We start from the raw sequence: 15,706 nt of genomic DNA, 5'->3' as shown, positions 1-15,706 counted from the left end.
TTTGGAAGGGCTTTGTGAAAATTGGAGAGAAAAATTGAAGACGAAGATGGATGGGTGATTAGTATTTTTGGGATATATCTATCTTCTATGGAGTATTTCTCTATACAAAATTGGAGATAGATTTTTTTGGAGGGAATTTTCCCTCCTAAATTTTATTTATTTATTTAAAGTAATTTGTTATATCGGTGGGATCTTAAGCTCAATTTTTTAAGAAGCCAAAAAATAGTGTATTGGAAAGTAATTTATAAGGGTCTGCTCTCTTACGTTGAAGTTCAGTTCAGCTCAGCTTCTAATTTCCTTCTCTTATAAAATATTCATTTCAGCTCAACTCAGTTCAGTTCAGCTCAGTTCAGTCAATGAAAACAGGCCCTAACTCTAATTTAACTTGGCCAATTACAATGAAGAACCACAAATAAATTTCCCTCAATTTCTCAAAATCCCTAATATTTGTTTCAACAAAGAACCCTTATTTTGTAATTATTAAACCCTAGAATCAGAATTGAAAATTGAATATCAATTTACAAGCATTACATGTTAATTAAAATCCAATTACTTTCCCCTTCTTTAATCAGTGAAATTTTGAAATTTTGTGTTTTTAGGTTAAGTCTTATCAATTCGGAGTATTAATTATAATATGCGAGTAAACCTACCAATTTTCAACCTGACCAGCAAACCCTATCCGAACCCGACCCAATTTGTCGGTCTTGAGCAAAAAAATTTGACCCGTAATTCGATTTAACTCGTAAATTTGAGCGTCGAATCCAACCTGAATAAAAACCCAACCCGCTTTAATGGTTTATTTTTTAAAATACATTTATTTGAAAATTAATATTTAGTTTATTGATTGAGTTTGATTATGTATATACCCTAGCCTATTACCCTCCGACATTCATTTTTCTATCTTATATAACTGTTGATCAAATCCACACCAACAATCTCCTACACCAACTATCAAGCAAGCCCCAATTTATAACTTAGATAAACAAATTACGTTTATCAAATGCCATTTTTGTAAATAAGTTGGATTGCAAATTGTGTTTTTTTTTATATTAAAAATTATATATTTTTGTTGTTCGTGGACCACTATGACAAGTTGGAAAGATTTTAAGTTAACACCGTTAACTCTCCATTTGCTACTATTCATCATCTTCTTCCTCCTACCTTCTTGTTCTTTATGTTCATCTTCTTCCTCTTGTTCATATTTTTTCTTCCCACCCACCTTAATCTTCTTCCTCCAAATCTCTACCCACTTTCACTACCTTCTCTTTCAAGTCCGTTCAACTCCATTTCCTCCATCGGCGGCTTTGCCAGTGAAATTAAACAAAAACCATAATAACAAAAAGACGAATAAATTAATAGTATGGTTAACCCTAAAGGGTAGACTTCGCACCAACTGCCGAAATTAAATGAAAACCCAAATAATAAAGTGAGAAGAACGGGCATGACTAACCCTAAAGGGTAGATTTTCTTCCTCCACTGATTTCGACTTGCTCGACGTCATATAATGAAAAGGTGTACTTTCCACCATTGAAATTGAAGGTTGAAGGAGGAGAGAGAAAATCAGAAAATACCCAAATAGAGGTGATAATGAGACTGAGTTATTCGTGAACTATTCGAGCTCGATTCGTGGTGGCTCGGCTCGGGTTTGAGTTCAGCTCGAGACCTTAACGAGCCAAGCTGAGTTATGCCAAGCTCGGCTCAATAAGTTCGTGAACAAGCTCGATTATTTTTTTTCTATATAAAAAAATCATGTATATAAATATAAATATATTTATTAATAGATACTACACTATAATAAGAGTATATATATTTTCATTATTAAAAAAATAAACTCATTGTAGAATAAAAAATTTAATAATGAATGATAAAGAATGAAGACAAGTAAACTAGGGATAAGAATAAATCAAGGTTGTTCGTGAACAGTTCGAGTTCGGCTTGATCAACGCTTAGTCAAAGCTCGACTCATAAAGCTAAGGTTCAAACTCGGTTCAAGTTCGAACAAATTTAAACGAACATGAGCCAAGCTGACCATAGTTCGGGCTCAGCTCGCTCAATTAGCACCCCTATACCCAAAGGTTGAAAAAGGAGAGTAAAACAATGATTAACCAAAGTTAGATGAAATTCGGATTAAAACCGAACCGAACCGAAAACCAAACCGAATTAGTAATTTAGTTTGGATTTTTTTAGAATTCGGATTGGATCGGTTTGAAAAAATTAAAAAATATGAATTACTAATTGGATTCGGTTTGGGGTTTAAACAACCGAAAACCGAATTACAAACCGAATTTCGACCCATTACGTTAAGCCCATTTTTTTTCAAAGTATCCAACCACTTTCCCCTTTCATATATAAACTTTTTTTTTTTAAAAAAAAAACCTAATTTTCAATTCTCCTTTATCAATATCTTACTCTCTCAGAAAGAATGTTGTTAACAAGAAATGATTGTAGGAATTTTCTGGGTGAAGTTCGGGTTTCGGATTTGAATGTTGCAAAAGAAGGGAACAAATTTCAGTTTGGGTTGGATTCTAATTTGAAAAACCGAATTAATTATGTTTGGTTTGGATTTGATTGAATCTTAAATCGGTTTGGATTCGGATTGAGATTTTCGAAACCGAATTAATTCGGATTGGATTCGATTTTGGCTGTAATCCAAACCGCAAACCGAACTTTCACCTTTACCCTTGATAACACAAGAAGGTTATAATTTAAACTTGTATTGTCTCCCAACTATCGACCCACGTCAATTGCATATGAATAACTTAGCTTACATCACTGTCATGCCATGTTGGTCTGACCTCTTTCTTTAATTTTATAATGTTTTAAAATTTTTTTTTAATTTTATTCTCATTTTTCTTAGTTAGAAAATTGTGCTTTCATGACAATTTAAATTAAGTAGTAGGCATGTAATGGCTAAAAATAATATTGGTGAGAATTATCAACAAAAATTGAAAAAAGCAGAAAAGTAAGCTTGAAAAATCATAAATTTTTAGAAATTAGCCAAAGAAAAATTAATAAAAAATTGTTCAAAACTCGTTGGGTTGACCCGAACCAAAGACTTTGGGTTATGGTCGGATTCAGGTTGAGCATTTCTCGACCTGTGACCCGACCGAAATGACTTTGTGACCTAAAGTGATCTGACCTGACCAACCTGATTGAAAGGTCTATATACGAGGGTTAGGCTTAACTGCTTAAGTTAGGAAGTAAAAATAAAAAGAAGGTCCCACTCACCTGATTTTATTACCAGAAACCAAAATGAGTAGTGGTTTTTTTTTTTTTTTTTTTTAAAAATATATTCAGGGGTAGTTTTTTTTATAAAACTTTGAAATGAGTAGTTGTTGACAAAATGACCTATCAATCGGGTAATCCGTGACATTTTATTATTTTTATTTTTGGTGTAGATATGACGATAAAGAGGATACGACATAGAAAATACTTTGTAATTTGTAATGTCTAGCTAGTTATTGTCCCCGACGATGCTGCGGATCCGAATCAATTGAATGTGCAATGTGCCAACTAAAAATATTACCTTCAATGTAAGAGATAAGAATAATGGAAATTACTACCTTCATAGTTTAAATGGAAAATGTAATTATAAGCACTAACTCATAAGAATAAGAATCAAAATTGTATTACCTGTATATCATGAATGAGAATTGTACTTCGTATATTATAGGCACATACATACTAAAAACCCAAGTCAATACGTACAAAAGATAGAGAAAAAAAAGTATCAAATAAATTTTTTGACATACAATGTTTTTTTTTTTTTTTTTTTTTGACGGGAGACATACTATGTTTTTAAATGGACGTATATATGAGTTAGAGAAACAAAAGAATAAGATTAATAACAGGTAAATTTATTTTATTCATTTACCTTACAGCTCAAATAATAAATGATGAAACATTACTATGTAAAATTGTTTGATGTTATTCAATCTAGCACATAAGTATCCAATGAATCACCATTATTGCAATTAATTATTACTTGCTAATTAATTAATTAGATTTTTGTTATTGTGCAATTACTAAGGAGATAAGAAGAAAAAAAAATATTAAATAGGGAGGCTATATAAATATGAAGAGTTTTCTATTAAACTAAATATTATTATAGAGAGGTTACGCATATGATTAGTTTTTAGGTAGGTTAAGTATTATTAACCTCCATGTCACGCCTTAGATTTTTATAAGATAGCTCAATGTGCACTATGTCATGCTGACATAAGGATGTCACGTGTCATATTATCATGTAATCCATGTATTTTAATAATATTATATTTTCTCCGTTTTTTTAAACTTGCACCACTTGTCTTTTAAAGAATTTTCACAAATACTGCACCATTTCCATTTTAGGAAAAGAAATATTTGTGTTCGCACTATAAATAGCTAATATACCCTTACTTTCAACACTTACTTTTTATCATGTACTCCCTTCGTCCCCGAAAGAACGACCCATTTGGGTTGATTTAGCGGGTATTAAGAAAGTTAAATAAAAAGAAGTAAAAGTATATTGAAAAGATAAATTTACATGGGGTTTGTAAAAAAGTAGAGAGAGAAAGTAATAAAAGTACATATGGAAACAAAATTTTATATGGGGAAGCTAATTTTGCACAAATATTACACAAACTTTAAAAAAATCGGGTGTACAATAATTATTGTACATCCACTATAAAGATAGACTAGATTGATTAAAAGTTACCCTAATATGCATAAAAGTAAGGAAAATTTGCAAATTACCACCCAAAAATAGTATCAATTTCTAAATAACCACCCATTAAAAAATTTATTTTAAATTACCACCTTTTTTCAAAATCCGGTGGAATTCAGATGAGTAGGGCCCTCCTAACGACTACTAACGGCTAGTTTCTCCTTCCCAATTGAATTTCCCCCCGATTTTCCCCCTATATAACATTTCTCCTAACCTAATTTGCGATTTAGACTTCAAAATTTCCCCAAATTCCTCAAATTTCAGCCCCTTGTAATTGCTGTAACATCTTGAAGAAATATTTTAGTGGGTGGTAATTTAAAATAAAATTTTAAATGGGTGGTTATTTAGAAATTGATACTATTTTTGGGTGGTAATTTGCAAATTTTTCTAAAAGTGATCCAATACAAATAAAAATTATTAGTAAAGAATCACATTTTAAATAACTAAAAATCAATTATTAGTGATTAAATGTAATTAAATTACCATTATAAAACTTTTCTTATTGTCTATTTATATAAAAATTGTATTATGTTAAAAGTTACCCAAAAAAGACAAAAAGTTACCCTAAAATTAGGTAAAAGTTACCCTTATACTGCTCGATGTACAGTAAAATTAGTGTAAACCGGGTGTATACAAAAGTTTTTGCAAATTGGTGGGGATTTTAATGCAAATGAGTCATTCTTTTTGGAACTAATTAGGCTAAATGGGTCGTTCTTTCGAGGACGGAGGTAGTACATACAATCACATAGACAACTTTGTATTTCTACCTTTCTCTCTCATCCTTTTTTCTACTACCAAAAAATTTGTGCCGAACTCTTATGGTGCAATAATAAAAGAACGGGGGAAGTTAATTGTTTTTGTAAAAAACAATGAAGTACTAATATTATAGATTTTAAATCTTGGATATCACCGTCAAGACTTTAATAGTACTAATACAAGTAATAATGAAGTACGACTGTACGAGTAAAATATGAAGTACGATTAAAAAAAAAAAAAAAAAAAGTAGAGTGAGGCACAAACCAAAGATAGTGTTGGTGCCCTTGGTGGGATTGACAAGAATGACAACCACTTGATTTTTGCACCATCACCAAAAGACGCTCATTTTGACTAAAGGCAACCCAAGACGGTGTCGTTCTGTTACCTTGATCGTTGGTCGACACACGAGTAAGTCGTTTCGAGATCGATTCCAAATGCCAGACTTTGTACTTCTTCTTTACTCATTACCATCTTTTAACACAACAACAAATGACAGAAAATACTTGTTTTGTCTGCATACTTATGATCAGCTCTGGTTTCTTTCCTTTGCTGCCTTATTTTGTACATTGACTTTTCCACTTCCAAGTTAATGTTCTAGTCAATGTTACTAGTATTTTTTTTATCCCTTCAATTTGTACCTTCTTCTGATGGAAGAATTGGATTTGGAACTTTTTAGTGCATATTTGCCCTCAAGTTGCACAACATCGGGTATGAACAAATGTAAACTCGGTAACACCAAACTACTTATGAAACGGCTACAAGCTCATTTGACATAATGAGAATTCGAGTTGCAAAAATAAAGAGCATACACGGCTACACGGTTCATTTGATACTTGGTGATAAAAGGAGGTAATTGAAAATATCGAACTGAATTTGTGTGTACAAAGATCCATGATAATGCTTTATTCATCTCAAGTATCTCAGTTTCTTTATAAATCTCTATTACTAATAATACTATCCATTTATCCAATACCATATGAACATAAGTTTGGGAATGAGATGACATTCCTACGAACAATATACTCGTAATATTACTTTCCAAATTACACCAAAATTCATTCCCAAAACTAGTCTCATTAATTTACTACTAGGAATTATCACTTTTACACTAAAAATAAAGGCAGCACTTACAAATTCTTTAGATAATTGGCAATGCTATCGAGTGCAGCCTCTACTGAAATCCAAGCCTGAGCCTTAAAATTGCTGACCTCTCGAAGTTGAACCAACTGGGCAGACTTCTGCCTGGCAACATCGACTTGAGGGCTTATGGAGCGAGTCAGCCTATCAAGGTCTTGATCAGCCAAGCTGAGATCTCTTTGAAATTGAGATTTGCGACACTTTAACTTGACTATTTCCTTTTCTGTTTCAGCTATTTTTAATCTGAGCTGATCTCGAGAAGATGTCTTCTGTGATAAGTTAGTCTTAATCCTAGTAAGTTGGGATTGAATTGTGCCAGCTTCTTCAAGTTTCAGAGGAGCGGCAACTTCCTTTTTACTCCATTCCATGAATTGATGCTGTGAAGCCAAAAGATCCTCTTCAAGAGACTTTATAACAGTAAGCGAATTCATAGGCAGGGAGGGGTGAAAGTCCTTGAGTAATTGAGACATTTTCTTCGTTAATTGAAGGTCATTTGGATTGCACCTAATTTCCTCCAAAAGCTTAAAGAATCGAGTTTTCGCAGAGGACAAAGATATGGTTTTTTTCTTGGATACCTTGGACAGGTCCTCCAGCAGTGAATCAATGTCCTGTAAGAATGCAGCCGAAGAAGATTCCTGAACTGAAAACAGGAATTATTGAAAACATAAGTAAATGTAAAACAAATTTAACAGAAATTTTAGTGTAGGGTTATATATATATATATATATATATATATATATATATATATATATATATATATATATAGTAGTATGTACCAAGTATATAAAAAAAAATGTACGAAGTACAAAAGAAAAGGTGTCAACCCCTGGATTGCAATGCACTTCTTGTTCTTTTACAAGGAATCAAAAATCTTTCTTCAACAGCTGCACCTACACAATTCAATTTTTAAGCTATTAGTATATTATGTAAGAGACCTCATATTTTGACCAAATAGAAAACTTCCAATTCCTGATATAATAAGTTTTCGACCTCCTTTATCTGGAGTAAATTGGACCAATAACAAACTAACAGAATAATAGTAGTGACAATAATAAGGAGGTTGATACTGAGCAACCTAAATAAAACTCCAACCATTGTTCAAATGCTAAACCAAGCATTAGAAGAGATGGTCAAAATTAACATGGTAAGTTTTTCTAGTGCTAATGAGGGGGAGCAAAAGTCGCTAGCAATCAAAATGGTTTCACCAATGCAAATTTGAGAACAGCTAACAAAGGGGCACTACTGGTCCACTAAACCAGCAACGAATAATAATGAAGCACATATATATATTTTAGTATTCTTACCAAGATGAAGCTCCTTTTCAGTACGAGGACAAATAGGAGAGTTATCAATAACACGACTTAACATGGCAGCATGGATGGCAGCCCCATAAGCAACAACTTCTTCAGTGTTGATGCTATTGCAGAAAACCTTTCCATGGAAAAACTCTTGCAACATCTGCTGCACCTTTGGGATCCTGGTTGACCCACCATCTAGGACAACATAATGAACGTCTCTCCTTTCCATTTTGGCGTCTACCAAACACTTCTCAATAAGGCACATACACTCTTTGAATAAACCTTCATTGAGACGTTCAAATCTTGCACGAGTGAGATTTGAAGAGAAATGACGATACTGATCATCACAATACAGATCAATAGCAGCCTTAGCACGTGTAGAAAGAGTCCTCTTCACCCACTCACAATAAGCTACCAGCCTTCCATAATGCTCAGCATTTACACTGATGTCATATTCAAACACTTTGATAAGGTAGTTTGCCATATTTCTATCAAAAGCATCTCCCCCAAGTTGGGAGTTCCAATTAACTGCTCTAAACTCAACTATATTCTTATTAATAGTTAGCAAAGAGACGTCTAGGGTCCTACTTCCCATGTTGAAAACTAGAACATTGTTACCCAAACAGCAAGTAGCAATTTTCTTGTGCAAACCATAAGCTAAGGTGACTGCTGTTGGCTCATTAATAATATGAACAAATTTGAGCCCGGCCATTATTCCAGCATCTTTTGTTGCCTGCCTCTGGGAATCATCGAAGTAAGCTGGTACAGTAATAACTGCATACTTCACTTTCACACCAAGATAGGCCTCAGCAGTCTCCTTCAACTTTATTAGTATCATAGAGCATATCTCCTCAGCAGCAAACTGCTTCTCCTCGCCCTTGAACGAAACCACAATTTTAGGCTTATCATTTGCACCAGCAATTACCTTAAATGGCCAACTCTTGATGTCATATTGAACTGTTACATCACTAAATGTCCTTCCTATAAGCTTATTTGCATCTGTAATTTTTTAATATGCACAACACCAAGTATGAGAGAACAAATTGACGTATAGACTTACTCATATGAGCTTCAAAATTATTATTTATGGCAAAACTGAAGTTGTGATTTACAGCCCATATCATAAGAGATTAGAAATTGTGGGAATAACGAATTTGTAGTGTCTTTTAAGACAAAGTGATCCATATAAATCTCCATGGTAATGCATTTTCAACCCCAAATATGTGTAATGTGTACAGCGTCCTTGATTCTTATTGCCACTTATAAACAGTTAAAGGTTTGCAAATGATCATGGTTCTTCAAAAAAGCACAAGAGAAAGTAATGGAAGGGCAATAGAACACAGACCAAGAAAAAGCAACTATTTCCACCAAGCAAACATCAACCAGTGTAAATATATAAAATCATAACATTGAGGTAGAAAAAGGAACACAAACCAAATATAGTGTTTGCAGGGTTTTGAGTACTTTGGTTCTTGGCAGCATCACCAATAAGGTGGTGGTTATCAGTAAAAGCAACATAAGATGGTGTTTTCCGGTTGCCCTGATCGTTGACTATAATCTCAACTTTACCATGCTGCCATACTGCCACACGTGAGAATCTAGCCCCCAGATCAATTCCAATTGCTGGCCAGCCCCAATTTTTCACCATTTTTTATAAAGTAGGTCTCCTAACAGCTTAACCTGAAGATAAACAGAATATCCATAGACATTTAAATGATATAACACATAGATAGACAGACCTTGTTCAAAGTATCATATGGAATTACGGAGTAGTAAATTTTGAAAAACTCTACTAGCACTAATAAGATAACATGGTTTAAATGGCTCAAAATGGCTAAATTTAAATCATGTGAATGATATGATATATCCAATACTATATTAAGGGTGTATCTATTTTACTTCATTCAATTCAAGTATTCAACACAATTAATTTGGAGCCACTATAGTTAATTATTTGAAAAACGTCACACTTAGGGGGCGTTTGGTTAGTGTATTTTTTGGCTTAGAAATGGATTCGATTAAATTGATACTGTTACCGTGTGTTTGGTTTGAAGGCATGGTAACAATTACTATGGTAATGGTTACCCTTCATTTGTTACCTCTCAAAAACTTTGACAAATACCCTTTTCATGGTTAAACCAAACAAATGAAAAGGTAATAGCTAAATGATTCCTTTCTCCCTCTTATTTATTTCCTTTCCACTCCATTTCCATTTCCATTCTCCGAACCAAACGCCCCCTTAATGGATTTTAATTAATATAAAATCGTAGTATTACACTACATCTGAAGAAAATGAACAAATTAATTAAACTATTAAAAACGGGAAAATGTAAAAAGTTTTCGTAAAAACAAACAGATCCTTAGTCATTTTATGAACTTATTAGCCCTAAATTTGAAGTAAAAGTTGTGAATTGTAATTTGAGTTCCCTTACCTAAATCTTACTTGAACATTCATAAAGATACAAAATTTCGAGCTTATGTTTCCTTAAATGAAATCTATTTCAAGTTTAATCAAAAGTACAACGCCTAAACAAGAGCAAATAATCAATTAACCCCATCACACCAAATCAATAAATCCAACAAAACCATAAAACTTAAAGAAAAAAAAAAGGAGAACTTTAAGCAATAAGCATAGACTAGTCTAGAAATAAACGCTAAGAATTAAGACTTATGAATAATTTACAAGAAATGATAATAAATTTACCTGAAGAGTGAAGATGAGCAAAGTTGCAATTCTGCAAAGTTGTTGAATCCAGAATTTGAAAAGGTTTTGGCTTTTATATTTATGCCTCTGTTCTTAGGCTTCCTGACTTTTTATTTTTAAAATCTGTGTTTTTTTTTTTTTTTTTGGGAAATTCTCAATAGTAGCTATGTACTTTTGCTCATTCTCAATGGTAACAAAATATTTTGCAAATTCTCCCAAATAGCATTACTTTTTATAAGATTCCCTAACATGGCAATAGTTGTATAATTTGCAAGTAATTAGCTTAAAAAAACAAGAATTAGCCTAATAATTAAAAGAAAAAAAGATATTTTTAAAAAATGGGACTAAAACCCTTCGCCAAGCAGCCACCTCCACGGCATCTGCTAGCCCACCGCCGGAAACCTAAATACCCGGCATAGCTATCCCGAAAACACCTTGTTCTCCCAAAAACCCACCCGAAACAACTTCGTTCTCCGCGAAACCCACCCATAGCCACCTCACCATTCTCTTTGAAACACATCCATAACCTCCTTAATCTCCCCGAAACCCTCTCAATGTCCATCTCAAAACCCACCCCGATTCCCGAAATTATATGGTTCAGCTTAAAACCCTGATTTTCATTATTTTGAGGGGTGGGATATTGTGGGTTTCGTGTAGCCGATGGGGTTGAGGCAGGGTTGACTGAGAGGGCATAAGGACGAGGAAGAGGAGGTGGGCAGATGTAGTCCGGCAGTCATGGTTGATTATATATGGAGGTGGAAGTGGAAAGGAAAGGGAAGGGGAAGGCATTTTTTTTTTAATTAAGCATTTTTTTTTTTTGTTATTTATTAGTTTAATTTTGGTTTAATTAAGTTAATTAGTTAATAATTGTAAAAATATTGTTATGTTAGAGAAACTTTTAAAAAATAATGCTATTTGGAGAATTTGTCAAATATTTTGTTACCATTGAGAATGAGCAAAAGTATATGACTACCATTGAGAATTTCCCTTTTTTTTTTTTTTAAGCTGTCTCTTCATTTCTCTACACGTCACCAATGCTTTGTAGATGATCACATTTACTAAAATGAGTTGAATTAAACTAAAATGATTGGAGTTGAATTTAATTGAACGGATTGGAACTGAACTGAACTGAACTACCCGCTCCTTTTTTTTTTTTTTTTTTTTTTTAAGTTTTACAGTTTGACCTGTACATAATTTTAGACAATTTAAATGACTTGAATAAAATAAGAGGTAAGTGGAGTACTTAAAAACAGCGGAGCTGATAGTTTATTGAAAAGTAATGAATGTGAGAGAAAATATATAATAATAAAAAAAAGTAGTAGTGGGTTTGGATGGGTACCACAAAAGGAGAGAGATATGCTATTTTGATACGAGTATAGTCTTTTGCCATAAAAAAAGTGTAACACTTATTAAAACACGACTGAATTTGCTAAGTGAAACACTTATTAAAACACGACCGAATTTGCTAAGTGAAACACTTATTAAAACACGGAGAGAGTAAATTGAACTGAATAGAGCTTAAATGAATATTTTACGAGAGAAGGAAATTAGGATATGAACTGAACTAATTGGAGCTGAACTTAACTGAACTGATTGGAGCTGAACTAAACTAAACTGAAGTGAACTCAAATTAAGTTGAAGTGTACAAGCCCTTAAGGCTTGTTTTGATTAACTGAACTGAGCTGAACTGAAATGAAATAAACTAAACTGAGTTGAAATGAATTGTTTATGAAAGAAGAAAATTAAGAGTTGAATTGAACTGATTGGAGCTAAACTGAAATTAAGAATAGACCCTTAGTTTCGTTTATAATCACGTTGTTTCATATTTACAACAGTACGGAGTATTGGGTTACAAATTTACAATACATGCGTATTAATTGTTTATTATTATTATTATTATTATTATTATTATTATTATTATTATTATTTTTAACATAATATGGTTCTTTATGATTATTGATGTTAGTCAATCCAAAATTATTTGGAATAATTAAGACTTTGTTGTTGTAGTTGTATTCATATATACATGTGTTTTTTTTACACAATTTTTTGTATGCGACCTGTTATATCATGCGGTAGGAGCTACTTGGTCAATAAGTAACCCTTGATCGAGTAAGTCGAGTAACCCCTAACCAAGTAACCCCTCGAATAGTACATGACTGAACCCCTCGAGTAACTACACAATTTTTTGTATGCGACCTGTTATATCATGCGGTAGGAGCTACTTGGTCAATAAGTAACCCTTGATCGAGTAAGTCGAGTAACCCCTAACCAAGTAACCCCTCGAATAGTACATGACTGAACCCCTTGAGTAACCCCTAATCGAGTAACCCATGATCGATTAACCCATGCTCGAGTAATCCCTGATCCTTCAGAGGTTAGTAACCCACTGACCCCTGACTAAGTAACCCCTGACTGAGCCCTCGAGTAAGCCCTGACCGAACTCCTTACGTAACCCTTGACTGAACTACTTGAGTAACCCTTTACTAAACTCCTTAAAAAAAACCTTGATCGAGTTAACTCGAGTAACCCATGTCCGAGTAACTCGAGTACCGAGTAGCTCGAGTAACCTCTCAAGTAACCCTTGACCGAGAGAACTCCTCGAGTAACTCATGTCCGAACCCCTCAAGTAAACCCTGACTGAGTAATTTGAGTAACTTCTGACTAGTTTCAAAATAATTCAGGTAATCCCTACCACACGGTGTGGCTCGCTGAATCACAAAGTTGTTATTTTTTATAGGTTATTTTAGATTTTAACACCTGCTAAAAACCCGAAAATGGTTTTTAACACCTCCAAAAAAAAAATGATTTTAACACCACCCAAATTTCAAAAAATGGGTATTATCACCACGTAACTGATTCCGTTTACAAATCCGTTAAGTAGGGCCATATAGACACGTGTCGCTTTGTTATTGGCCAAAAAAATAAAAAAATAATAAAAAATTAAAAAACAAAAAATAAAAATTTTAAAAATTTTTTTTTTAAAAAATAAAAAAACCTAAAACTACCCCAGCCACCCCAGCCCCACCCACCGCGCCACCACCGGCGTCCCCAAACCCACCCCCTGCCGGCGTCCGGCGTCCCAGAGAATCGCCCGGCGCCGGCGACCCCACCCCCACCACCCTTTCCTCCACCTACGCACCCCACCCCTTCCCTTTCCCCATTTTCATTTCTCGGCCCACCACCCCGAAACCACCCTAAACGCCCCCTCCCCCGGAAAACGCCCCTCCTCACCCGGAAACGCCCTCCCTCTCATTTCCCCCTCCCTTAATCGATTCCCTACCACCCCAAACGAAACCCTAAAACCCGTTTAGGATGGTTTCGGGGTTGTGGGTCGGAAACGAAAATGGGGAAAGGGAAGGGGTGGGGTGCGTAGGTGGAGGAAAGGGTGGTGGGGGTGGGGTCACCGGCACCAGGCGATTCACTGGGACGCCGGACGCCGAAAGGGGGTGGGTTTGGGGACGCTGGTGGTGGCGCGATGGGTGGGGCTGGGGTAGTTTTAGGTTTTTAATTTTTTTTTAATTTTTTTTAAACAAATAAAATAGTGACACGTGTCACTGTGGACCACATTTAACGGAATTTTTTAACTGAAACCGTTAAGTGATGGTAATACCAATTTTTTAAAAATTTGTATGGTGTTAATACTTATTTTTTTTGGAGGTGTTAAAAACCATTTTCGTGTTTTTAGCAGGTGTTAAAATCTAAAAAAACCTTTTTTATATTGTTATTATTTTTGAATTTTTGCGGTGCAAATTAATTGTAAAATTCTTCATTGCCTCTAACTCTCTAAGGGCTTATTTCCACTTTGGCCATTAAAATAGTCAATATAAATATGTAATATAATAGGACTAACACCAACATTTAAAGTTCGAACAAGTATTCTGCATATTCTACCTCCGTTACAGGTTATGTATAACGATTGGATATTTTCCCTCTCTACTTTATGTCAAATCGTTACACATACATAACCTGTAACGGAGATAATATATATATATATATATATATATATATATATATATATATATATATATTATAAAAACCGATTAATGCCTTTTATTAATTAATGGACAATTTATTCATAAGAACTTAAGAAGATACGGAGTACATCTGTAGGACAATGATTTTCCTACACTTGTTCCACACCAAATGACACTAATCTAGCAAGGTGATGAGCGACGGAGTTCCCATCCCTTCTAACATGAGACAATGAGACAAATTCGAGGTCTTTACAAAGAAAAAAACAAATCATCTAAAATAAAGTCTAAACATTATCTTTGTATATGTATGTGTCATTATTCATGAAAAACTTATTTTGTCAAAATTGCTTATGACATATATAGAGTAATTTTTTTTTCATTACTGCTCTGTATTTTTTTTTCCTTTCAATTGCAAAGATTGGGAAAATAATTTTTAAAACAAATACAAGTGTAAATATCAATCAGCCTAATACATTTTCTCTATAATTTATTTTTAAAAAAACCTCTTTTACATGAGCTGTACAAAAAACTCAAATTTGTTGCAAAATGATCACTCAATATTATTCTTATGAATTGGTACTAATAAACTTAAATTATCAAATATATTATGAGCCAAAAAATAAAGTACCAAACAAAACTTGGTGGATTTATCTAAATCAAAATTGTATCACTTTAGGAAAACATAAAAATAATAATGAAATACGCTTCTTCCCCATCAAAAACAATGAGTAGAATTCTTTAAACCTCATAATTATAAATTCTTGTAAGGTAACAAATCTAATACGGAGTAATAACATGACAAATTGGCAACAATAGATATCGTTTGAGCATAGTATTTTTGGGGGGAAATTCCCTGTTTCTCATGGTGAGAAACGAAATTTGTTTTTTATGGGGGCATTTTCGTGAATAAATCAACAACTTTTTTATTATTGTGGGCTCCATAGTTGAATAAAGTTGTTGGTTTATTTACGAAAATGTCATGTGAGAAACAAAATTTGTTTCTCTCGTATTTTTGGTGAGGAATTGAATGGGGATTAGGAACTTGTCGATTCATCAACTCTTGAAGATAAAGATTAGCCATTTATTGAGCAATTCTTTGCATTTTTTAAAATATCTCAAAAGTACCTCT

General features: G+C 33.6%; 1 protein-coding gene across 1 annotated transcript; it reads right to left on the bottom strand.

The window, feature by feature from the left end:
* Positions 1–6,444: 6,444 nt before the first annotated feature.
* On the bottom strand, positions 6,445–11,667 carry LOC110725712 (heat shock 70 kDa protein 18-like). The gene is made up of 5 exons (XM_021905180.1): positions 10,601–11,667; positions 9,331–9,576; positions 7,903–8,895; positions 7,423–7,488; positions 6,445–7,238 (listed from the first exon to the last, which is right to left on the bottom strand). The coding sequence occupies exons 2-5, from the start codon at positions 9,542–9,544 to the stop codon at positions 6,589–6,591; spliced, it is 1,923 nt and encodes a 640-aa protein (XP_021760872.1). The 5' UTR covers positions 9,545–9,576; positions 10,601–11,667; the 3' UTR covers positions 6,445–6,588.
* Between the last annotated feature and the right edge of the window lie 4,039 nt (positions 11,668–15,706).

This window comes from Chenopodium quinoa, unplaced genomic scaffold, assembly GCF_001683475.1.
Source record: "Chenopodium quinoa cultivar QQ74 unplaced genomic scaffold, ASM168347v1, whole genome shotgun sequence".
Taxonomy (NCBI): Eukaryota; Viridiplantae; Streptophyta; class Magnoliopsida; order Caryophyllales; family Amaranthaceae; genus Chenopodium; species Chenopodium quinoa.
Note: the sequence above shows the minus strand (reverse complement) of the source record. Positions and strands in the feature narration are given on the sequence as shown.